General features: G+C 39.5%; 1 protein-coding gene across 1 annotated transcript; it reads left to right on the plus strand.

The window, feature by feature from the left end:
- The first annotated feature begins 2,925 nt into the window (after positions 1-2,925).
- LOC581310 (zonadhesin) lies at positions 2,926-25,340 on the plus strand. The gene is made up of 20 exons (XM_030978064.1): positions 2,926-3,123; positions 4,042-4,173; positions 4,523-4,723; positions 6,367-6,582; positions 8,164-8,547; positions 9,221-9,549; positions 10,731-10,886; positions 12,855-13,011; positions 14,369-14,557; positions 15,574-15,776; positions 16,477-16,657; positions 17,331-17,653; positions 18,466-18,621; positions 19,138-19,285; positions 20,162-20,344; positions 20,855-21,054; positions 22,516-22,693; positions 23,280-23,297; positions 23,756-23,943; positions 25,068-25,340. The coding sequence occupies exons 1-20, from the start codon at positions 2,967-2,969 to the stop codon at positions 25,200-25,202; spliced, it is 3,834 nt and encodes a 1,277-aa protein (XP_030833924.1). The 5' UTR covers positions 2,926-2,966; the 3' UTR covers positions 25,203-25,340.
- The last annotated feature ends 1,013 nt before the right edge of the window (positions 25,341-26,353 follow it).

Here is a 26,353-nt window from a genome sequence, read left to right on the forward strand (position 1 = left end):
GTAAATATAAATGATAACAGAAAGAATGAAAGAATTAATGATAGAAAAAACTGTATTTTGTCGATATAATTATTATATTTCGTCGGAGGGGAAGGGGGCGCTCCCCTAAACCTATTCCGCTCTGCATGGTCGGCTGCCCCATTTGGGTTCAGTCTATACCATGAGAACGCTTATGAGAACGTGTCACTTAATTCCAGAGCACTCCAGAGGAAAGGAGGGCTTGATGACATCTCTCTCTCTCCCTCTTGCGAAAAAGCTGAACAAGTTTGTTCGATATTAACAGTTAATGAGAAGTTCTTGTAGTCGACTTCAGAAGGTTTCTTTCACGCTGACGACTTGAACGGAAAGAATTTTCGTCATGCACTTTGTGCATCATCTTTTGCTGTTTTTCAACACAACCAGCATCCTGTATGGAGGGAAAGGGTGAGAATAATCGGTTTTTGCACCAGTGCTTGGTACAAAACTATACAAAATATGTTCCATCTTAGACAAAATACCATTTTTTTTTCACGAAATCAGATTATACCAGAAAAAGTTCATTCTTTTAAAACACTTAGAACAGTGGATACAACTTGTTCACCTTATTGGGGGGGGGGGGGGGGGGGGGGGGGTCGCTAGAAAACTGTAAGAAACTAACGTTATGTCCGTCTCGTTTTAGTTTTAGCCCCCGCACTGTTTTTTTTTTTGGTTTCGTCCCTGTCTTGTTTTGCGTTTAACAAGAATGATAGAAAACGCTCTTCAAAGATAATAATATGTGAATCAGTAACGTAGGGACGACGAAATTGAGAAACAGGTTGTTTCAGGCAGCGAGGTCCATGAACATTCCTAAAAGACGATATTAGGATATCCGGGCAGCATGGCACCCTAAAATAACCCTTTTATTGTATTTTTATATAGAAATGAAATAAATACCAAACAAAGAGTCTTCATTCAAAATTGATAACTCTGGATCATTCCAGGCACCGAGATGACAGAATATATGATCTTACATTTTATCTAGTGTATATTGATAACTAAATAATTTTTTTGCCATGATAGAAGTGCAATTTTTTCGCCCGCTCGCAATATTTTTAGATCCGGTTGGTATATTTTCGCGCTAGAGGCCCTCACGCGCAAATGTGCCCATAATTTATGTCCATATAATATACGAGGGATGGAAAACAATTCTTGGATTGAAAGGACGTGAACATTGTCAACTCCTAAAAGGCTAGGGTACAGTGAAGAAGAAGAAGACGACAAGTTTGAAAAACGCTGATCTAGCTAGTAGACTAAAGACTGGTGTCCCACCCCCCCGGCCCCCACGTCTGAACCCTAGCTACGTACGCCACTAGTACTGCTGACAATGCATTTTAGAATGTGTTAACTTGGCTACAGCTGCATGTGGTGCGTGTTGCGTGTTGAGACCGACAGCCGACCACATAACGTATTGTTATTATTATTATCGATATATATTTAATAATAATTCATTATTCATCTTTATCGCTTTTGCCATCTTTTTCTTTATTGCAGTTTTCTAGTTGACGCACAGGTGACACAACCCCCTCCAGTCATACAAAATGACGGTAAGTTTAAAAAAATGGCTTTAATTCGATTAATTGATTTATTCATTCATTCGTGCAAGTTCACCTCGCCACCTCCTTTTTGTTCTCTAGAGAAAATACCTAGGAATACAGAAAATTCCTGGGAAAAATGTGGCTAATTTCAGCCAGCACGCTGTGCCGTGACCCGACTGCAAAACTATAAGCCAAACAAGGATAATCTAAATCTCAATTATAAAATTTAGCCGCCTTTGTTCTTTGAATCAAGCTATTCCTCCATCATCATTGATGAATATTATCCGTTTCGGGACATCATTCCACATTTTTGTGGTTTGGATCTATAACTTTAGATTTAAAGGTCTCAAAAATAGAGTAGAAAAGGCAAAAATATTTGTACACACCGTGTCCTTTGTTGTTGCATGACCATAATTGCGTCCGATGTCTTACTATCTCTTTTGGTAATTCAGGATCAAATCTGATGGATCATGACAAAGACTATATTTTTTAGCCGATAGTATCGAAATAATGAATTTGTCGCTTATCATGGTTTTATGAAACGGGTTTTCCGATTCCTGACATTCCGTGGGTCGCGTACAAAGATACGACTGTCATGGAATCGGTTTTGTGAAACGACCCCCAGTAAAAAAGAAAATAATCTTTAATAGCCTTGAATTGGCAACACGTTGAGGGTTCAAAGCTATAGTTTTTTCTCGATCAAATTGGCAATTTTTTAAACTTTTCTACCAAACGTTAAATTTTATTAGGGCAAAGCGAAATGTTTTTGTTGCCAACATGACTTTGTGATCAATTAAGTCTATTAGCTCCCCCCCCCTCTCTCTCTCTCTCTCTATCTCTCTCTCTCTATCTATCTCTCCCCTTTCTCTCTTCTCTCTTCATCTTCTTCTCATTCTCTCTCTTTTTTCTCGGAGCTCTCTCCCTGTTCCCCCTCTTCCTTTCTCTCCTCTCTCTCCTCCATCTCTTTCTATACCTTTATCAATTATCCCCTTTTCTACTTTCCTTTTCTTATCTCTCTATATTCTTCCCGCTTCCCTCTACTTCTCTACTTTTCTATCCGTATCTCCCCCCCCCTCTCTCTCTCTCTCTATATATATATCTATCCTTCGATCCCTTTCCTTCTTATTATTTTCTTCTTTTTCTTCTTCATTTTTCCCTTCATCTCCTCCCTGTTACTTAAAAAACAAAACCTCCATTATATATATATATATATATATATATATATATATATATATATATATGGATATATATATATATATTCCCCTTTCTCTCCGTTCATTTTCCCCATTATTTCCATATCTACCCGTCTCTCATCCAATCTCTCTCTCTCTCTCTCTAACAGAACTGCCTCTCTGTGGTAACAACATCGTCCTCCAAGGGAATGCCTGGGAGACCGGCTACCTCCTCTTACCGATGCGCGTGGCCGACTGTGTGTGGCACGCCTCTGCCCCGGAAGGACAACACATCCAACTGAGAGTCACTGTCATGGAAACGGATGCAGATGAAGAGTTCAGAGTTTATGACCATGGGACATCCGTTGATGACCAGTACCTCGTATCCACAATTCGAGGTGGGTATTATCAACAGTATGAAAGGATAAATGAATGGATGGATGATTGGGTGATTGATTGAATGAATTAATGAATGAATGAATAAATGGATGGATGGATGGATGGATGGATGGATAAATGAATGAATGAATGACAGGATGGATGGATGGATGGATGGATGGACAGATGGATGGATGGATGGATGGACAGATGGATGGGCAGATGGATGGATGGATGAATGAATGAATGAATAAATGGATGGATGGATGGATGGATGGACAGATGGATGGATGGATGAATGAATGAATGAATAAATGGATGGATGGATGGATGAATAAATGAATGAATGAATGACAGGATGGATGGATGGACAGATGGATGGACAGATGGATGGATGGATGGATGGATGAATAAATGGATAAATGAATGAATGAATGGATGGATGAATGAATGGATGGGTGGATGAATGGATGGATGGATGAATGGATGGATGGATGGATGGATGAATGGATGGATGGATGGATGAATGAATGAATGAATGGATGGATAAATGAATGAATGAATGAATGAATGGATTGAGTGAATAAATGGATGAATGAATGGATGGATGGATGAATGGATGAATGGATGGATGGATGGATGGATGGACAGATGGATGGATGGATGGATGGACAGATGGATGGATGGATGAATGAATGAATTAATAAATGGATGGATGCATGGATGCATGGATAAATGAATGAATGAATGACAGGATGGATGGATGGACAAATAGATGGATGGATGGATGGATGGATTGATGAATGGATGGATGGATGAATGAATGAATGAATGAACGAATGAACGAACGAACGAATGAATGCACGAACAAATGAATGAATGAATAAATAAATAAATAAATGAATGACTGGATATCAATATACTAATCTTACCCTCAGGGTATCCGTATATGGACGTCAAAGCAATCATGTCATCTGGCCAGGGTTTAACAGTCAGATACACAGCGTACCAAGGAAGAGAAAACGACCCTAGTTTTCGATTCTTTGCGCTGGTCACCACCCTGCCCACACGTAAGTAATAATAATAATAATATTTGCATAGATTTAGTGATCCCATATTTAAATCATGCGTAACCTCCTTATTATAGGCCAGATTATTTCAAATTTCGCCATTCTGCTTCTCTTATTTTTCTTCTTCCATATCAGTTATTACAAGGGTGAATTGCCCTTTAATGGTTAGTCGGGGGGGGGGGGGATAGTGTTCACAACACCCAACCCCCCCCCCCCCTTGAGCACAAAAGAAGAAGAAAACAATAGTAAAATAATTTTGTGGGCTAGGAGAGGGGGCCCGGCACCCCCTGGATCTGCCGCTGGTTATGGAATCCAGACCTTTATTTTCACCTTATTCATATTCTGGTAGAATTTTCGCGGAACGAAGAGGCTTGCGGAGGTCGCGTGCTGCTGACCGAGACTGAACAGACTACGATCGTAGCCCCGTATAACCTTCCTAATACCGGTCCTCATGCATACTGGTTTCAAACGACAGGGAGAGCTTTCAGAGGTGACGGAGAAGTATCCTGTGTCTGGACAATAGTGGCGCCGCCCAACAGGAAGGTCCAAGGTATTCTTCATACATTTCGTTTCATTTCTTTTCATTTAATTAATTTATTTATGGAAGTGCTCTTGACTCTCAATTAATATAAAGATATATAGACCAGTTTTGGAATCGCCCCCTCTCAAAAAATGGAATGAAAGCTCTTATACCAATCATGCGAAAGAATATGTTTTGACTAATACGTAATGATACACATTTTGCCGGGAAACTGCCTACTAATTGATATATTTGGCAAGTTATTATATCTATCCGGAACGAATAGATATCGCGCACGTGTAGCGTAGACCCATACACATCTTTCTGTGTACAGTGCTTGTAACTTTGCCAAGACTGGGCCAAATTTCTTATCATTTTGATGAATCCAGAACCTTGCAGTACACCCTAATACTTATATGCTAGATGATCAACCTTTTCTGATCGATTCCACAACGTTTCTTTCACAATGCAATCGCATGACCAGAACTGGTCTTTACCTTTAAGGGTTGAGAGTCCGAATCCAAGCCCGACACTATTAAACGTCCTTTGGCATCCACAAATTATTGCCACTCTCCACCCAGGCGTAGATGGGTATCTGGCAATTGCTGTAATTTGCTGGGGTAATGATAATTGCAGGACCGTCATGAAGAATAGCATTTATACTGATGAGGCTTCCCTGGGTAAACAAAATATTGTATTTCCATTTTTATTAAGTATTATCATTACTATTAGTATTACTATTATCTTTATTTTCAATTCCAATAAAATACAAATATAATAGAAATAAAGAAAGAACAATACAAAATGTAATACCTTTGAAAATGATAAAGTATAATATTTTCAGATTAAACTTGATCTATACTCTGATGAAATGGAGAGGTTCGTTGAAAATCAGAGATCGTGAAATGTTTACCCCTCGGACAATGATAACTAAGAACAGGTAAAAGATGAAGGAGAGTGGCCAACAGAGACAAAATTCACAGGAACACATAATTACCATGATTACTGGAAACAACTTAAAAGTACCAAATATACGATGGAGAAAGAACACATTGAGTGAATTAAATGACCAAAAGAAGCCATTTTGGGTTGTATGTGGATTAGAGGGAGATGAGAGAGAGAGAGAGAGAGAGAGAGATGAGAGAGAGAGAGAGAGAGAGAGAGATGAGAGAGAGAGAGAGAGAGAGAACGAAATACAGAGCGCACACAATTCTTGGAGGAATCTAAGAAAACAATAACAAAAACAAATCCCTTACCCCTCCCCCCAAAAAAAGGCAAGTGATGATGAGGTTTGAGATGAACAGGAAAACACAAAGTACGAAACAACAAGGTTCTTCCACCACAATATTTTACAAGATTTTTATAAGACTTTTTAAAAAGGCATTAATCCTTAGCACTGTCCAAGTTCACCCTAGAGTGGCACACATTTCCTTGGTCAAGACCTCGTTTTAAATGATTAATTTTTGTATTACATAAAAGCTAAACAGTAAGGGAGGGTTTTTGATATGCCATAATGCAGCCTAGTAGTATTAACAAACGAATTAAAAATGGAGAGGATATGATAAATATTTACTAATTAAGTTACAAAGTTTTAAAAAGTCTCGCATCATAATTATGTTGTCTCCCACTTCAACCCGTTCTCCCCTGTGCGTTCTAAACTTCCTTGTACACAGTGACATGGGACCATACAGACACGCTGAATGAAAAAGTCGGCATCTACGATCACGAAACTGTATCCGGCGACCACGAGGTGACCAGGCTCCAGGGGGTGATTGACTGGCAGATGCCTGTCTTCACATCATCTGGTAGCGTGATCGTGCTCTATCTCAAACAGGACGGTCTCCAGCCCGACGTCGGGAACGGGTTCCGCGTTACTCTGCAATCAACAGGTAATTACGTTCTCTCAAAAAATCTAACATTAAAGCCCATCTGTACTAGTGTACAGGAGGGATTAGAGCACCCTGAAAGGTCACATGACAGGTGGTTATCTCATCAAATCAACTCTCAATTAAATAAGAAAAAGAGGATCATGGCGGACCAATGGTCACCGATTAGGCATTGTTTGCTGTATAGAGGGCGCAAGTAGCTAGTGCAGTGGGGCTTAAAGGAAACCTAAACCCAAAGAATAAGTGTAGGTATTCTGAAAAATGAGATGTATTCCTGCCCTTTGATGTACAATATTCCTTACGAAAATGTACAAGATATATATAAATGAAGATATTCCTGTCATGATGTGATGCCTTCAGCATGATATGGGCGCAGCCATTTTCTTGAAAATGTGACGTACTTGTTGAAGTTGTACATGTATCATGCACCAAGCTTTAGTTGGAAAGAATTTTTAAATCAATAACGAAACCTTTACTTTTCAATAAAAAAAAATAATAAGTGAGGTGATATAAATTATATAAGGTGAAAAATAAATAATAGGGGCACAATTGTAACAAAATTCATTTATAAATACTACACTATAGCAGTTGACAAATCTATTTCATTTGTGAGAAACCTTCACCCCAGAAGGGCACTAACTTATTTATGCAATTTGCGTTCTGGCAATTATAGTACAAAGGATAATAGCAGGTGAATGAAATGCTTCATCACCACACACGTCTGGGAAAGAAGTATCCATAAATTTGAATACATTTTACTTGATAAACGACTTCGCATAGTACGTCACATTATCAAGAAAATGGCGATGCCCATGTCGTGCTGAGAAACTGTACTTTATACTTTTGCTTTATACCTCTCTCTTACACTTTGTTGGGGAATCTTGTAGATTTATGGGCAATATTATAATAAATCTCTCAGAATAAGTAAAGTTATTACTTGGGGTTCGGTTTCCTTTAATAGGAGCAAAACTTGTCAACTTACTTACTAAATAAGAAACGTGTGGTTCACTCCTGTCTGTCTTAGCATAGTGGGCACCCAGCCATGAACCTATTGTGCCTGGAAAAAGAAATGTTGGAAAATTACTTTGTGAATGAATCAATAAATCCACGATTATGATGAGCTCACAAACTTATGCTCCTAAACCTGACTACATGCAGCTAGGGGCTATCACAAGGAGATGATGCCTATTGGTCAATATACAAGTGGACTTAGACCGGTTCAACAAGAAATGTCTTCTGGGTAAGGGAATCAGGTGGGCCACATGGGCAGTAGTTGTGCGAGCAAATGAGACTATTCTCATCATCAATATCAGCAGTGTAAATTCATTTAAGTCAAGCTTAGAAAATGCATGGAAACCCAAATTTTGTTACTTTTTTTTATTTTTTATTTTTTTTTTTAACCCTGATGTTAATTTCTCTAATATCTGAAATGCCCACCCTGCGGCAATTAATACAACCTACAGGAACCTCACACAGGACAATGCAGAGGGGGAAATAAATTTCCTATACTTTATTCCTAACATCAAGATAAAAATTCAAGGTATATTCAAGGTAAATTCCCCCAAACACTTTTCTGCTCTTCAGACGCTGTCAATGTTCAGCCTGGCTGCGGTGGCTCTATCGCCTTGGATGAAAATGGTCTGGCCACTGCGACCATTCGCTCACCCTATTATGACGTCACAGAAACTACGGGCTCCAGCATCATGTGTTGGTGGTTCATCACTGCTCCATACGGCAATCAGGTCCAAGTCGACATCAATGACGTCACAACGACCACCAACGAGAGGGTAAGAATCACCGACGGGGCGACGCCATCGGATAATCCATCGTTCGAGCATACGTTCACCGGGACAGTCACAGTGGAGGAAAGGCTGTATTCTGGGGCCGGAGGTGTCATCATTGCTCTGGAAGATCTTTCTGTTGCTGGACCGAACGGACGTGGGTTTTCTCTGGAGGTATCCATCGCAGGTGAGAAGCCCATTTCCCCTGTCGTGTTCATCACGTAGCTTGACAATCTATATTTCCTTGAAAACAGTTCAGTAAAAGCGTAGGCGTAGTATAAAAATGGCCAGAACATTGGTAAATCATAACACTCAGATTTGTTGTTCATTCTCCTATCTACACCCCCCCCCCCCAAAAAAAAAAAAGAAAAAAAAAAAGCAAGAACCTTATGTCACGACTAAAGACATGTTGTTTTACGATAATAATGTCCGGATAGCTAGCGCAAGCGTGGTACCATGTTACGAATTTGTGACCCATATTGTCCGGGTTAGGCCATTAGCGACAACCTGCTGTTTCGGGTGATAGTACAAAGTCGATAAGGATCCTGACAGACCTTGGTGTCAAACCTTTGTCACCTTCCCTTACAGGGACTGCTGTTGTGACCAGCTATTAACCCATTGCTTACTGGAACCTGGTGGTCTCTCTGTTAAGTCTACGGGAATTAAATAATTCAGTAGTCAACGGGTTAACAAATTATCTGTTGATACGTGACCTGGCTATTGTCCGCGATTGCACAAATATATATATATATGTTTGTAATTAAAAAAAGACGTGCTTCGATCAAGGGCCACGACTCGATCCCTCAACGGGTCCATATATCACTAGTAATCAGTGTGTGCCATGGCCCATCTTTCTCAAGGACCTGGCTATTGCGAGATCGTGGGTGACCCCCACTACACTTCCTTCGACGGGAAGCGGTTCGACTTTCAAGGTGACTGCGAATACACCCTGGCAAAACCGTGCACACCGGAAACCGATCAACTACCCGACTTCCATCTCTGGGGGAACAACGTCAAATGGACACCTTCATCGAGGGTATCTCTTCTAAGGCAGATGTTCTTGAGCTACAATGGATCGACGTACTCCATCGGCCAGCCGTCGGGTCGGACTATCCGCGTTGATGGGGTCCAAGTGACCGCCCCCGTGAACCAGAACGGTGTGTCCATCACGTACGCATACCCACTTCTGGTAAGTGAGACACTAATCATAGAAAACGATGTCAAAGGAGTGATATATTAGTCACATTGATAAATAGATTAATAAATTAAACATTGACAGTTAGGGAGACAGCCGTTATTGGAGGACAATTGAAATCCTCCATTAACATGATAATTAGTAGACACGCGGGACCTATGAGTAATTACGCTACACGCTAAGGTGCTGCACAGCAACTTCATATAAGTGATTTGTCCAGAGTTTTTCTTTTAAAACCATATTTAAGACATTTTTTATTACCTACCGATTTCCTCAATGTTTGTTTATAGAAAGCTTTGTGTATCTGCTTTCACACTTTGGAATGGAAGGACCTTCTACGAACTCAAATTATTGATAATTTTGATTCCTTTTATTTCTTCTTTTTCTTCTGGACGTGTTCTCACATTTCTTTATTTGATAATAGGAAGAAAATAATACGGTTAATATAAACAGAGTTCTTTAATTGACCGTGCATATCATGTTAGATCTAAATGACGAATACAGTACTTTGCCTCTTTCATTCATCCTTCACACGCCTTGGTCAGATTATTGAGAGTGCCTTTTGTTTGAGAGTCACGTACGGTGGAGGCCATTTTTGAAAGATGCACCTCAGTAGAAAGTGTCTTGCAAAAGAACATTGGTGCCGCGGTTGGAGTCGGACCGCGCACCATGTGATCCAAAGTCCAACGATGTATCCACCCGATCAAAGACACCTCTAAACTTTGACCTTATTTTTTTTTTCTTCTTCTATTGATCAGATCATTGAGACGGACTTCTGGTTGAGGGTCATCACGCACGATGAATGCCATTTTGGAAAGTTTTACTAAAGATAATGTCTTTCCTAAGGACATGATTGATGCCGGCTTGGGTATCGGACCGCGCACCATGTGCTTCACAGTCCAATGACGTTTCCACCGGACCAAAGACACCTCTACACTTTAAACTTCCTTTATTTCTTCTAAATGATCAGATCATTGAGACTGACTTCGGGTTGAGGATCATGCACAATGGAAGCCTTTTGCGGAAAGTTTACTAAAGAAGATAATGTCTTTCCAGGGATATAATTGATGCCATGATGGGTTTCTGACCGCGCACCATGTGCTCCACAGAAGACGCTTCGACCTGACCAAAACACTTCCAAACTAATTAATTTTTTTCTTTCTTGTCATGATCAGATCATTGAGACAGAGTTCGGATTGAGAGTCACGTACGATGGAGCCCATTTTGGAAGGGTGTTCCTCAGCCCAGCGTTCGCCGGCAGGACTTGTGGTTTGTGTGGAAACTTTGACGGCAACACAGACAATGATTTCACTTTGCCTGATGGAACAGTGGTAAGATTTGAGAACATTACCGAAATACATACATACAAACATACACACATACATATTGCTATTCATATAGCGCCATTACATTAACATGCTCAAAGCGCTTTACATTAGTAAATAAAACAGAATATTATTTTGCTCTCCAAGCGCATACACTGTAAATTTGTTGTGTAAAGCTGTGTTAAGTTATTCAGAAAGCTGTGCGCCACATGAACCAAGCCTGGTTCATACAGTATAAAATGTCGTTCACGTCCCACACAACTCTACACAAGGCCTTGTCAAAAAACAATCACAAAGAAAACAAATAGGTTGTTTTTTATGAATATGTCATTGTCACTTGCAGTTAGAGGGCATGGCTTGTTGTGAGTGTTGTATGTACATATTGGCTTAACTGATTGTTTAAGCCGCCATTATAAGACAACTACACTGTGGAGAAATAGTATAGTGCGATTCAATGCACTAAAACTCATGTTGTTAGTATTCATATCATTAATTATATTCTTAATCAGGAAGATGTCATATCTCACATGATTGCGATTTCTTCAAAAGTAGGATTGCATGAGGCTCGTACAGGGAGTGTGTCATAGGCTTTACTCTACAAACCTTTACGTCGGGTATTTTAGAGGTGTCGCGGTATAGTGGTTCATTAACTTTGCTCTCTTTCCAAGGGTTGAGGGTTTGGATCTCAGCCAGGCACTAACAACCTTTGGAAAAATGTTTAATTCATTTTTTCCACCCTCCAACCAAGTGCAAATGGGTAGGCCTAGTCTATATTTGGCAGCCAGTTATAGCCGAGGTAATAGTTTTGGCGTAACGGATATACGAGTCGTATAAGAAGTCTATTGTCATTATTTTTATTATTAATATTATCATCATTTTTATAAACATTATTACTAATTTCATCTACAGTAGATGTGAAGTTATTAGTCACTGGACATAAATGTCAGTCTACCACTTTGTGATGCTCCTGAGCACTGTCCAAGATCACTCCGTGAACTCACACGCGGTCGCGTATAAAACATTACCCTATGAAGAAATCTCAACTCCCTGTCAAACAACACTTTAAAGGTATAGACCAGTTTTGGAAACGACCCCCTCTCAAAAAATGAAATGGGAGCTCTTATTACCAATCATGTGAAAGAGTATGTTTTGACTAATACGTGATGATACAAATTTTGCCGGGAAACCGCCTACTAATTGATATATTTGGTAAATTATCGTACCGATCTGGCCTGGAGAGATATCGCGCACGTGACGCGTAGTCCTATATACATCTTTCTGTGTACAGTGCTAATTGTAACTTTACCAAGACTGAGCCAAATTTCTTATCATTTTGATGATTCAAGAACCTTGCAGTACACACCAATACTTATATGCTAGATGATCAACCTTTTCCGATCGATTCCACAACGTTTCTTTCACAATGCAATCGCATGGCCAGAACTGGTCTATACCTTTAACCTGAGTATTAAACAGCATTTTCAAGAAATGTTTCCATTCATTTATTTAAGAGTCACTCATTTTGACAACATTTTCAACAACTGGTAGATTTTAAAAGCATTTTCCCTCGAAAAATGTGTACATATTTGTACAGGTTACCCCCCCCCCCATAAAAAAATGAAGGGGATATATAGTTCCCCCCCCCCCCCCCCCCCAATCACCCTGGGAAATACCCCCTTGTCGATACCCCACTATATTTTTTTTTTGGTATTTATTATTATTTTTTACAGGCAATTTTTTTAAGATGCCCTAATATTTGAAGAAGAAACCAAATCAATGATAATGAAGGTTATAACGTGGGAATTGTTGTAATGTTAGGTTATTAATGTTCAATTATTATTAATCAAGAATATGTAAATTATTGTTCTTATCAAAAATGCCTTTTTAAAATGGATGATCTTCCTTATGATTCAAAAGTAGTAAATATAAATGACTCTGAATTTGGATCTTGATTTGACTGCGTACCCCATGCAGACAGATGACGTCAACCTGTTCGGATTTAAATGGAGTGCGGACGAAGACTTCTGTACCCTGAGCATGGACCCTACGAACGATCCGTGTGAACAAGACGCGGCCCTAGCCGCCCGGATAGAACGGACCTGTGCGATCTTTGACCCCGTCAGGAATGGAGGTATACACAGGGCGCAGTGGCGTAGCGCAAGTCCGCCCAGGCGCGTAGCCAGGGGGGGGGCGGTGGGGCGGTCGCCCCCCAAAAAACGCCGGCCAAAAAAAAAAAAAGAGAGAGAAAAAAAAGAAAGGAAGAGGACGTAGGAAGAAAAAGGATTAAGAGTCGAGAACGGTACATCGAATCGTCTTCTTTCTCTAATAATTTAATGAAACGTCAAGGCTTCCGCGCTTCGCGCGGGAGGGGCGGGGGCAAACTGAATTCAGATAAGGATTAAGAGTCGAGAACGGTACAACGAATCGTCTTCTTTCTCGAATAATTTAATGAAACTTTAAAGCAAACTGAATTCAAACAATGATTAAGAGTCGAGAATGGTACAACGAATCGTCTTCTTTCTATAACAATTTAATGAAACGTCAGAGCTTCCGCGCTACGCGGAAGGATAACTTGATTCAAACAAGGATTAAGAGTCGAGAATGGTACAACGAATCGTCTTCTAATAATTTAATGAAACGTCAATAGAAACTGAATTTAGACAAGGATTAAGAGTCGAGAACGGTACAACGAATCGCCTTCTTTCTCTAGTAATCTAATGAAACGTCCCCCTCACCCCCCTCCCTGCACCCACCCCCTAGGGAGCGCGCTACGCGCGCTCTGAAAGTGATTCGCACGCTTCGCGTGCTCACTACCGCCCCCTAAAATAAAATCCTGGCTACGCGCTTGAGTCCGCCCATTGAGGGTTGGGGGGGGGGGGGGGGGTTGGGGGGGGGGGGGGCTCTGGAATGATTAGGGACACGGCTTCTCTTACTCAAAAAGTGAATGCGAATGGTTTTTTATTAACCCGTTGACTATTGAATTCTCTCATCATTCCCCACTGGGTTACAGGGGCCAACTGGTTCCAGTAGATGGCCGGGAGTTGTCATTTTTTTTTCTGCGGCACAGATTGGGGCTTTAAAAAAAAAAAGAGCTCTTGATTTAACCCTAACCCTAAACTTTCCCATAGGCTCAACACGCAGCTAACCCCAATCTGTGCTGCAGAAAAAGATAACGCGGCCGGGAGGATGCAGGAGGTGGTCCAGGTGCCTTCTTTACTTCTTCTCCCATTCACTTTCTCTTTTTTCGCTTTTTTAACTTTCATTTGATTATTTTACCACTTCATTGGGGGTGGGGGCGGGGTAGCACGTACCCCCGGGCCCTTTAGATAGGCCAAGTACGTGCAAAAATGATGTCTACTATCTACGACAAAACTGAATGATTACGTTTATGAACCTGCCTAGAAGCGGGTATGATATAACATAATTAATCTTCAATGCATGCTTTTTAAGAGACTTATTAAAGTTCACCTCGTGATTTTCTTTTGAAGGTATCTTTGGAGACTGTTCCACCTATGTTGACCACTTCAACTACTTTACGTCCTGTCAATTTGATCTCTGCTACACACATGAACTGAACAAAGTCATCTGCGCCAGCGTACAGGAGTACATCATACTCTGCCAGACCAGAAACCCTGGCGCTGTCATCGGAGAATGGAGAAACCTTATAGAGCAATGTTGTAAGTACATACTTCAGTTAGGGTTTCACAGGAAGAAGCCTTATACTGCAATGTGTTGAATACACTATACTACAATTTAATAAGGTTACACCATAACATTCGTTTATGGGTAGGAACCTTATACTGCAGTGGGATGAATATGTACTTGCATATGTAAAAAAACAAGATGGAAAGAACTTATGGCAACATTTTTATATTGTGTTATATTGGCTTGTTGTGTCTTAAATGTGTCAAGATTTTGAGTAACCACTAATATAAAATATAAAATATAAAGAAGTAGATAACTATATATGTTCTAATCTTGAATATACAGAGTGAGTGATTTCAAGTTCGGTGTTGTGGCTGGTGTTGGTGTTCTCACAACACCAACACCAGCTTTCAACACCGAACTTGAAATCACTCATTGTTCCGCGATAAATTCATGATTACCATTCTCCGGTTCATCAAGTTGCATAAATAGCCTCACCAACAAAAAATTAAAGACATTGTGGCTGGTGTTGGTGTTCTTACAACACCAACACCAGCTTTCAACACCGAACTTGAAATCACTCATTGTTCCCCGATAAATTCATGATTACCATTCTCCGGTTCATCAAGTTGCATAAATAGCCTCACCAACAAAAAATTAAAGACACGCCCACACTCGATGTACAGTATTTCTCTTTTTCATACTTTGCCACTCCAAAGTTAAAGTTTAATATCAAGCACCTGAAAAAAACTCTACCTCAAAAAAGCTTTAACTGGCGTTCAATAGGTAAACAATGCACAAACGTTCTCAACAAGACGTTTTAATGTCCACTGATGATGTATCAAAATTGCAATGTCTCTTTGTAGAAGTAATATTTGAAGCTGATATTTTGAATACAGTAAAGCCACATCCCCCATCTCAAGAGCAATTAGACATGACTGGTACACTTTAACTGATCTTGTTTCCATCAATCTGTTTTGAGGAAATGTTATGAAGTGTTACTCAAGATACATCCTGAATGAGTATATTTTTAATTTTTCAATTCCAGCTTTCGATTGTCCAGAAGGAACTGAATATCGGATGTGTGGTACCGCCTGCCCCAACACCTGTGCCGACAGAACGGCGGCCGAGAACTGCCCGCGGCCCTGCCATGAGACATGCTTGTGCCCCGATGAGTTGGTGCTGGATGGTGAAAAGTGTGTCGCGGTCGAAGATTGCGGATGCACCCTGCCTAACAATGTCTACCTCTCTGTAACTAGTTTTAATTTTTTTGTTTTTTTTTTTTTTTTTTTGTTGGGGGGGGGGGGGGGTTCGTTTGTTCAGTCTGTAGAGCGGTATCACTTAAGGGTTGTTCAGATATGGCACAAAAAAACCGCTGCAAAAAAGCGGCCGCTACTTTTTGTTTGTTCGGGTAAATGAATGACAACTGCGTGCAACGAAGGACTTACGCCTAGTTACAGAGCTCTTCATTATACGACACAGAAAAGTGAAGCGTATTAAGCTTTAAAGACCGTCAATACTACTGGGCCAGAAGGGATTAGACCACACAGCGAGGTCACTGACAGGTGGCTATCTCATTAACTCAGCTCTCAACTAACATAAGAAAGAGAGGATCATGGGGCACCAACAGGCACCGATTGGGAAGTTTTCTATATAGAGGGAGCAAGAAGCTACAAGTAGGACAGTGGGGTTTTAAGTCATCATAAACAAAACTTAAAACATTCTCTTCGCATTTTTCTGCTAAACTGCTTATTTTCATATACTACATTTACGCTGTTTTCATACTGTTTTAAGACTCTAGCTCTTCCTCTATATCACACAGTTTCAAAATGTTTTCACAATTTTTTACAGTGTGTTCACCTCATGTTCACACAAGTCACACAGTATTTAACATTGCATTTATAAGGGCTCCAATAAATATCACTTTCATGTTTGTGTGTGGGTATTACAGTCTGGGGACATCTGGATTACCCCCGAAACGTGCGAGGAAAGATGTGGGTGTGAAGGGGGAGTCGTGACGTGCCAACCTCTCGGCTGTGGAGAGAATGAGGCATGCGTCGTGAGGAATGGAGCCAGGGGTTGTTACTGCCAAGACAACTTCATCCTCAACAATGATGGAGAATGCGTACAAGGTACGTGGTAGAGTGGTTCAGTCACTTGACTCTCATTCCAAGAGTTGAGGGTTCGAATCCCAGCCCAGCACTATAATGCCCTCTGGCAAGACATAAATCAAAATTTGTCACTTTCCATGCAGCAGTAAACGGGTACCTTGCAATTGCTGTGGTAACAATAATTGTAAGGCACTCAGGAAGAACAGCATTGATGCTGATGAGGCTTCCCCGGATACAAAATAGTTTTTCATACTACCAAGTAGTAGTAGTAGTAGTAGTAGTAGTAGAAGAAGTAGTATTGTTGTTATTATCGATGTTGCAATTTCTACATCTATAATAATAATAATAGTGATGATAATAATAATATCAATAATAAATATACTGATAATACTACTAATAAAAATTATTATTATTATTATCACTATGATCACTATACAAGCATGACTGCTTTTTAGTGGATCCCCCCATTTCCTCAGTAATTAAGAATTTCTTGTAATAATTCTATTATGTGTAAAGTGTTTTTGTATAGTTACCAAGAAAAAATGAATTGTGTACATTCATTTCTTTCACACTTTCTGTAATCATATATGTAATACCTTTGTTTATCTTTCTGTTGGAAATGAAATAAATATTAATTGAATTATTATTAATCATCCTCATTCTTCTTCTTTTTATTTATATTTCATCTGACCAGCACCTGCTACCTGCACCATCTCCGGTGACCCTCACTACACGACCTTTGACCGGTTCACCCATCACTTCCAAGGTGACTGCATGTACACCCTGGTGAGGCCCTGCCAAGCCTCTGACCTCTACCCGGACTTCCACATCTGGGGGGACACCATCAAGACGAGCCCTGCCGCCACCGTCGCCTACCTGCAGACAGTCTTTCTGCTTCTCAACGACACCACGTATACGCTAGCTCAGGGCAAGGCTTTCCTGGTCGATGGCGTGGCGAAGTCCAGCGTCAACTACCAGGACGGATCTGTCCGTGTTTGGTCCGATGCTAGCTTTCTGGTGGGTTATTACATCTCAAGGAAATGCTTTCCCGTCGTCGGTTTTTAAGAGCATTAAAGGCTATTTCAGTTATGACGCGGTAAACCACTGTAAAAAAAGAAGAAGAAGCCAATAAGCCTTTTTAAGACCGAGAAGGCGAGCAGTTAATACTCCCCAAGGCACCTTGTTTAAGACGAGGAGAGAAGCACGTCGTTAAAGCTTGCCAAGACGCCTTGGTGGGCTTTAACAATTCACCTTCTCGACTTATAAAAAGGCGCCTTGGCGAGTTTTAACAAGTGCACGGCCGGCCTTCGCGCTGCTCCTTTAAGCTCCCGTACAGCTCATGTCCTTCCGAGAGAACTTCACCATGAATATTAGCAAGATTATTTTCTATTTCATATACAAAGCAAATCCCTCATAGCATTTATATTTCCAAAGCACCCACCAAAGTCATCTCTTAAACTATGCGAGATTACGCCAAAGTCCTGACGTTCGAAAACCTCTTTGTATAAGACAGAGGAGTGGGCTCTCATCATGTGGAATATGACACCATTCGGGTGTTAAACCAACCTAATGACGTGAGATCACCAATCGATGGAAGAATTTTCCCAGAATTTCAAGGCCGATGAATTGTTTTCAATTTCAAATGTATAGATTAGTGATTTTAATTCAGCTAAACTAATTTAGTAATCTTGATTTACTGTTAAAATTCTTGCAAAATAAGTCAACTTGTATTTGCATAAATGTGAACTTTTGATCTTACTTACTCAATTCTTTTTATATATCTATTTTTCCCCCCACAATTTTGAACCTTGCAAACATCCATTTCGTAGACCCTGGAGACGGAATTCGGCGTCACGATTCAGTTTAATGGTGGCTCTATAGCCTACATCCAAGTATCTCAGGAGTTCTGGAATAACACATGTGGTCTTTGTGGAAACTTTGACGGCGTCAGCTCAAACGAATATACAACGAGTGATGGAAATTTGGTAGGAAAGCTTTTAAATCTATGTAATACATATCTATTGCTTGAATAACTACTATTCATTCTGATGCGCATTTTCATTGGTTATTATACATTTAATCATATTGTATGTAATTACAATATGTTTTGGCTGTTGAGAGCGACTACAAGTTTGCTGTGTGCCTATTCGAACGGTCGGTCGGTGTTACTTTAAAGAATAAATGCAGTATTTTAATGGAAATCGATGCACATTTCCATTTTGGTTGAACCGTAACATAATTAATGCAAAATTCAATTGATAGATGAATATATTTTATCAAGGCACAAGGCCACCCTGGGCTTTTCCTTCGTTCTCCTATTTCATTTGAAGTCATGGTATAAACTGAACATTCGTTATATGTACATGTATATATATATACATGTATGTTTATTTGCATTTGCTGTGTTTTTTATGATAATGAAATTAATAAACGAACGAACGAACAAATATTGAATCTTGGAATGTACTGACATGTCACGTACTTCTTTTGATCCGATGTAGACTGGTAGTGTGGACGTGTTCGGTAATAGTTGGCAGACAGGTCCCGAAGAATGCCAGGGTATCGTCACTCCACCCAATCCTTGCGATGTGAATCCTGTTGCCCAAATAGCGGCTCACGGAGCCTGCAACAACCTCAATAATCTCAACGGTAGCGATGTAACGTTGACCTTATCCATGCATGCACTTAGGTCCTTCTTGATTGTTTATGATCAATGACAACTCATATTTTAATGCCATTATCAAACATATTCCTGTCAAGTACAAGAAATATGTCAGCTCGTCCCCGACATAGATATAACCATCTAGAAGGTATGACACAAGGTATTTATTTGCATAGACATAAGATCACACAGTCATGCATAGTTAACTTAATTATTTATACCTCTTTGTAGATTTGATGTCATTTTGTGTTTTTCGTAACTCAAGAATGAGAGGTGCAATGTTTGAATTACAGCCTTAGTTGAATACTTTGATTTAGATGTAAGCTTTAATATGTCACATTCTCATAAAAAATAAATCGGGACAATTCTATTTGTCACATTCTTAAAAAATTACAAAACTTAGTAAGGGTATGAATCTACGTTGAATCTTGGTAGACTGCATAGTACCTGGCTAAGTGTTTTTAATCCAATTGGTGAATTCCTTAATCTAAGTAAACTTTAGTGTCAGTAGCATATCATTGTCGAGAGTAGGTCTACCTTGTACGAATGCCTCAAGGCTTGAGTGTAGATGTATTGTGGTCTAGTGGAGAAGTTGTCGGGCTGTGGATCACAGGGTCCACAGTTCGAGTCCCGCTGCGGCACTAATGTCCTTTGGGAAGACATTAATCTACATTTGCCACTCTCCACCTATGGGTACCGGTAGGAAAGAATTCCTTGAATGATTTGAGCGCCGACATCGGCAGCCTAGCAGAGCTAGGAGCACCTTGAGCACCTTGCATGGTGGATATGTGCGCTTTATACATATCAAATATTATTATTATTATTGTAATTTCAAGCGTTTCGAATATTTCTTCAAACCCCAGGACCGTTCCAGACTTGCTTGGACTTTGCGGACCCGAGCGATACGTACACGTCATGTGTCTTTGACGCATGCGTACTTGGTGCCGACAATGACGCGGTATGTGACCATTACGAGCAGTACGCACAGATTTGTCAAACTCTTGGACAGCAAGCCGGTGATTGGAGGACTCCTCTAGCACAATGCGGTAAAGTGCCACTCGATCAGGGCACTGTTTCACAAACACTAAGATTGACTTTAAGTTGGACTTAACTATGGTTGGCCGTTCATGCCACTGTTTGCTATCACCATTTACTGGCATTGGTCTCTCAAAAGACGTACAAATCATGATCACAAATATACAGAATTTGCATTTTTTGATTATTCATTATTGAAGGAAAAGATATCTAAAGATCATAATGTTGAGAGCAAACAATGGCATGAACGGCCTGCCATAGTTAAGACCAACTTAAAGTCGAACTTAGTCTTTGTGAAACACTCCCTTGCTCCTTCCTTTACCCCAAAAGAGTTGCTTGAACTATTAATAATGATGATGATAATTGATAACAATAATAAATAATAAACGTACTAAAGATATGAAGAAAATGATGGCTCAGAGCATTTATATAGCGTCATATTTCTGTAATTTGACGTATGATATGACTTTTATAATGATCAAACAGTACTGCTCTCTCTCTCTCTCTCTTAAATTTCTTAGCCTTCACCTGTCCTGCAAATCAAGAATACAACCCATGCGGCTCGCCATGCCCTGCTACCTGCACCAACCCGACGGCCCCCGATACTTGCCCGACACCTTGTCGTGAAACGTGCACCTGCCCCGAGGGGCTACTGTTCGATGGGGAGTCATGCATTGAACCAGACCAATGTGGATGCAGTTACGAGGGTTCATACTATTCCGTAAATGGAACCTTTTAAAAAAAATACCCTTTAAAGGCCCACTGCACTACTTGTAGCTACTTGCTCCCTCTATATAACAAACAATGCCTAATCGGTGACCATTGGTCCCCCATGATCCTCTTTTTCTTATGTTAACTGAGAGCTGAGTTAATGAGATAACCACCTGTCCAGTGACCTTGCAGGCCGGTGTAATCCCTCTTGTAAACTATGGCAGATAAGCTTTAAAAAGAAAGTTTTTCAGCCATTTTGTTTCAGCAATTCAAAACGTGATAATGTTTGAACATGACTATAACATGATTAGAAAACAAAACAAAACAATTTTCAAACTTAAGAGCATGTTTAAGTTCTGGACGTCGTTGCATACCATTTACCATGCACTGAGGGTAACTTTAAGTTCCAGGCCTCATTGCATACAACTTACCACTGACGGTAACTTTGCCATCAGAATAAGCTGTCGTGGCAACATAACTCAACAGCCAATCAAATCAAGGTTTCCATGGAAGTTACCATTAATGGCAAAGTCACTACCAATGCTAAGTTATATGCAACGGGGCCCTATTAAGTGTAGTGCCATTGCGTTATAAAAAAAAAAAAAAAAAAAAAAAAAAAAAACCCTGTCTGAAAGCTTTTTGGAAAACATTAATTTTGTAGGAAATATGCCCATAATCATTGGTGTATGGCATTGGTGTATGTCGTCAAAATTATAAGCAAAGGACTCAGATTTGCTGAATGCCACATGCAGTTCACATAGATTATATGTGCAACAAACATACGTGAGGCATCCAATTATGGTCCTAACTTTCTGATATTTCCAGTCATTATTTGAAGAAAAATTTCAGTCAAGAAGGCATGTCTACCAAGATATAACGCGGTAAACTGCCACCCCCCCCCAAAAAAAAAAAAATGTTGCAGATTTCTTTTAACTTGTAAATCAGTGGCAACTGCACACGTAATAAAGGGCCTGCACGTCTGAGCTCTGTGTTTTAAAGGTAAAGACCAGTATTGGAAACGCCCCAATTTCAAAAAATGAAATGGAAGCTCTTATTACCAATCATGTGAAAGAATATGTTTTGACTAATACATGATGATAAAAAATTTGCCGGGAAACCACCTACTAATTTATATATTTGGTAAATTTGCTTCTCTCATGGTCTGTGAGAGATATAGGGTAGTCCCATATACATCTTTCTGTGTATAGTGCTTGTAACCTTACGAAGAATGGGCCAAATTTCTTATCATTTTGATGATTCCAGAACCTTGCAGATGCTACATGCTAGATGATCAACCTTTTCGGATCGATTCCACAACGTTTCTTTCACAATGCAATCGTATGACCATAACTGGTCTTTACCTTTAAGATACCGAAATGTAAAGCGGAGTACACTTTTCGTCTCATCATAAAAAAGCCGTCACGGTTTTTGCCGCGTCATATCTAACACAAGCCTCATCTTCTCTATACAGAACGGGGTGACTTGGACTAGTGTGGACTGTATGACGTCATGCTCGTGTGTGTCAGGTGACGTAGTGTGCGGTACAAACACGTGTCAACCGAGTGAGGAGTGTGCACTGGACGCTCAAGGAGTACCGGGATGCTACTGCCGACCGGGGCTTAACCGCACCGAGGGCGTATGCGTTGGAGGTAAATAATTCATTCATAACACTGATGGAGTTCCTATACAGTGCGTCCCAGAAAAAACGAAACTGAGAATTATCGATGTTTTATCATAACTTGGTCACATTTATAATTAATACATGACACATATTTGGAAAGCTTAGATCCTCCTCTTTCATTGGATGCAACTCATAATGATGCATATTCACGCATGAGTGATAAAAATGAATTTGAAGAGAGGAAACCAAAAAGTTATTTGGTAGACGGTATCTGAATTTCGATGAAAAATTCACATTTCTAGAAAGTTCAGTTTCTGCTCTTTCATATGACACCTCAATCAGAAAAAATGAGCAAGGTATGACAAAGTTCTGTTTGTTTAAAGTAGTGCTTGCATTTCCATAACTTTATCAAACGAATTTGTTTTCACTGGCTGCCTGCCGTAGCAAAAAGCAGAATTGACAAAAGACTTAACTCCGTTTCGTTGACAATCAGCCATGCATGAAGTCTTTGGTCTACGGCTGATTGTCAACGAAACGAAGTTAAGTCTTTTGTTTATTCCGTTTGTTAATTCCTGACTAATTCTCATATCTTATTTTTCATTTGGTCTTAACAGAGATTCCGCCATCTGCAGGTAAGCTATATATAAAACCCCTCAAACTCAAACTCAACTTTTCATCATTAAAGAATATTATAATTTATATTTTCATCCTCTCCTTCTTCTTCAATTTCTTCTTCGTTGTCTTCTCCTTATCCTCAATCCTGCTTGTTCTTATTATCATCATCATTTATATAACCATAAATGTCATTATCAGATATTAATCTTAGAAAGATATGAACATACTTTAGAGGAACATTGTTCCTAAGATATTAAATTCCAGGTCCAGAAATGGACTTGAAATGATACCACCCTGTTGAAATAAACTATAATAAGAAATTATGATAATCATTATCATTACTGTATTGTTATCATCACAATTATTTAAAGTATATGACAGGGAAAGACATATTATAATTAAGTGATTAAATCTCAAAATGTAGAATACTATCTATAAACTGTTGCCAAGTTAATGATCGTCTTCTATTCACCAGAGATACGCGTTGCTTGTGACGGGTTCGCTATGTCCGCCAATGTGAACGATGCAGCTATCATAGAAGATATCGAACGAGATGACTTTACCGCTGCAGATGTGGTGTGCGGTGTGTTCACCTATGATCAGACCGCGTTCACATTCGAGAAGTTCTTCGAGTCGTGCGACGAACATATCGCTCGAGCAGAGGTAAGGAAAATATGCATACCGTACAACATCAACAGGTTTTAATTTGATTGAACTTGAGTCTACAGCCCTCTAGACCGACAGTTTCATTTTCCTAGGCACTCTGACATCTTTCGGGATGCTTGAGACAGACCATCTACAATACTAGGGACTTAGAGTGGACGAGAACGGCGTGAACGTCGACTGATCATGCGTGTCTACGGCAAGCCATTTTAACATCTGTTCCTATTTCTTGATATCAAGAATTAAATCATTAATCGATTTCTTGATATCAAGAATTCAATCTTTAATTTCAAGAAATGACTTTCTGTTGTAAAGCAATGGTAATTCCTGATATCAAGCATTGAATTCTTGATATGAAGACATTGGATAAATGTTGAAACGGCTTGCCATAGACACGCATGATCATTCGACGTTCACGCCGTTCTCGTAAACTCTAAAACTCTAAAAGTCCCTATTGACAGTACGACTGACACACCAACAGGCCTCGAGACAGTTTCGTGGAGTCTGTAGGCCGGATGGGATGTGACACCTCCAGCTGTTCATTTTTTTCTACCGACAGAATTTCAATTCTTACATTCTTTTGGCAGTTGAAAAAAATGAGCAATGTATAAAAATTGTTTTCACAGATCAGTAGCTTATAACAAATTTTGTAATTTGTCATTGATTAACAAATTGTCAAACGTGGCCCGGGTCTCCTTTGTCAATTTCTTCCCATTACTTTTATTTCTTCCATGCATTTCCGAAATAACATTTTTTTAGAAATTAGTCAAAGTAGTATGACATATATATTATAATAGCATGCTAATATTATGTATGAAAACTTTTATATTATAACAATTATTGTACAGTTAAATGCCATTTTATCAATACTGCGTTATAACTTTATGGGCACAATTTATATCATTAGCTTTAGAAGAGGGACCATTACGGTTACAGTGATTTAGTTTGCTGTCCTCTTCCCCGGCAGCCAACTGATGCACTCAGAGGACCTCCAGGGAGATTGTGCATTTATAATTGACATTCTCTTAATGTTTGATTACTCATATCTACATGGTTATTTTTTTGTGAATTGGGGAATAAATAATAAATAATTATTATTTTTAAAAATTCTTTACATCGAGCAGGTATCAGAGAATGATGTTATCTTCGCTGATGTCGCCACTGCGCCACTAGATGTACTCACTGTGGGAGCAGCGAATCCGGGGGAGGATAACGCCCGAACCGCCATCTTCTGTGAATTCCGACCTGTGTTAGCCTAACTCTGATACAGGTGTCTTAATAAGCTACTTTGGGGACAAAAGGACCCCCAAATATCCACAGATCTGTTACACATGGAGACGTCCCAGTTTGTGCATTTTAGAATAATCACTTCCAAAGTGATGGATGTGCTTCATGAATACGTTTTATTAGCCCTCTCAAAAAGAATACTTCCACTTGTGTATCATAAAATGTACCACCGGTGCATAAAATGAATAATGATTACATGAACGAATAATGATTACATGAATGAATAATGATTTCATTAACACGTATCAAACAATCGTCTCGATGGGTATTATAGTTGTGTACAAAATGACAATTATCTGCCCATGCGCAGATAGTATTTCAGAAGTGGCCTGTTAGGAGGAAACTACTAGAAATGTGCAGCATTCCGCTTATGTTATGTTTTTTTGTTGTTTCTTTTCTTTATGGTTTAACTTTTTGGTTACATGTATATCATATTCATTCAAATAGAATATCCATACATTTGTCAATATTATCTACAAAAAAATATCCTTCGGATTCCTTTGGAAACAAGCTGTTTATTAGCTTTTAAATAGAACTCTTATCTTTATCATGTTTATCAATTATCTACGGTAAATTCTTCATTCTATTAGCTCTCATGTGTCATCCATCCATAAGTTAACGGCGTGTTATTGTCGTCATCACTCATGAAGGCAATATCATATATAGTTCAACCGCTGTTTCTCTCTTTGTCGTCATTTTAAAAGGGAAGCTATTACGAGCCTCTGGATACAATGTGCTTTTTGAATATAACAGTTTCATCTTTCGGCATGATAATGAAATAAAAGCAATCCCAAACAGAAGCAGACATTTTGGAAATATATTTCTATTCCATCAATTGCTATTTATTTTAGCTTTCTTTTTGTTCCTGATCAAACGATATAAATTATGATTGGAGCATAACGTTTCCTTGGATTGTATGGTTTCCAATTTCACTGAATCTACATTAAATTTTCCCTATCAGCATGAACATGTAGGCCTATTCGAAAATACTCAATCTGTATCTCTCTTTATACAATATTGATGATCAGGTTGATTATGGTGTTGGTGATGATAATGATATTTCTGGAGATATTAATGATGGTGATGATGATGAAGAAAACAACGATGGGATCGAGAGTGCTGA

The sequence above is a fragment of the Strongylocentrotus purpuratus genome, unplaced genomic scaffold (assembly GCF_000002235.5).
Source record: "Strongylocentrotus purpuratus isolate Spur 01 unplaced genomic scaffold, Spur_5.0 spur5_scaffold_1, whole genome shotgun sequence".
NCBI classification, from domain to species: domain Eukaryota; kingdom Metazoa; phylum Echinodermata; class Echinoidea; order Camarodonta; family Strongylocentrotidae; genus Strongylocentrotus; species Strongylocentrotus purpuratus.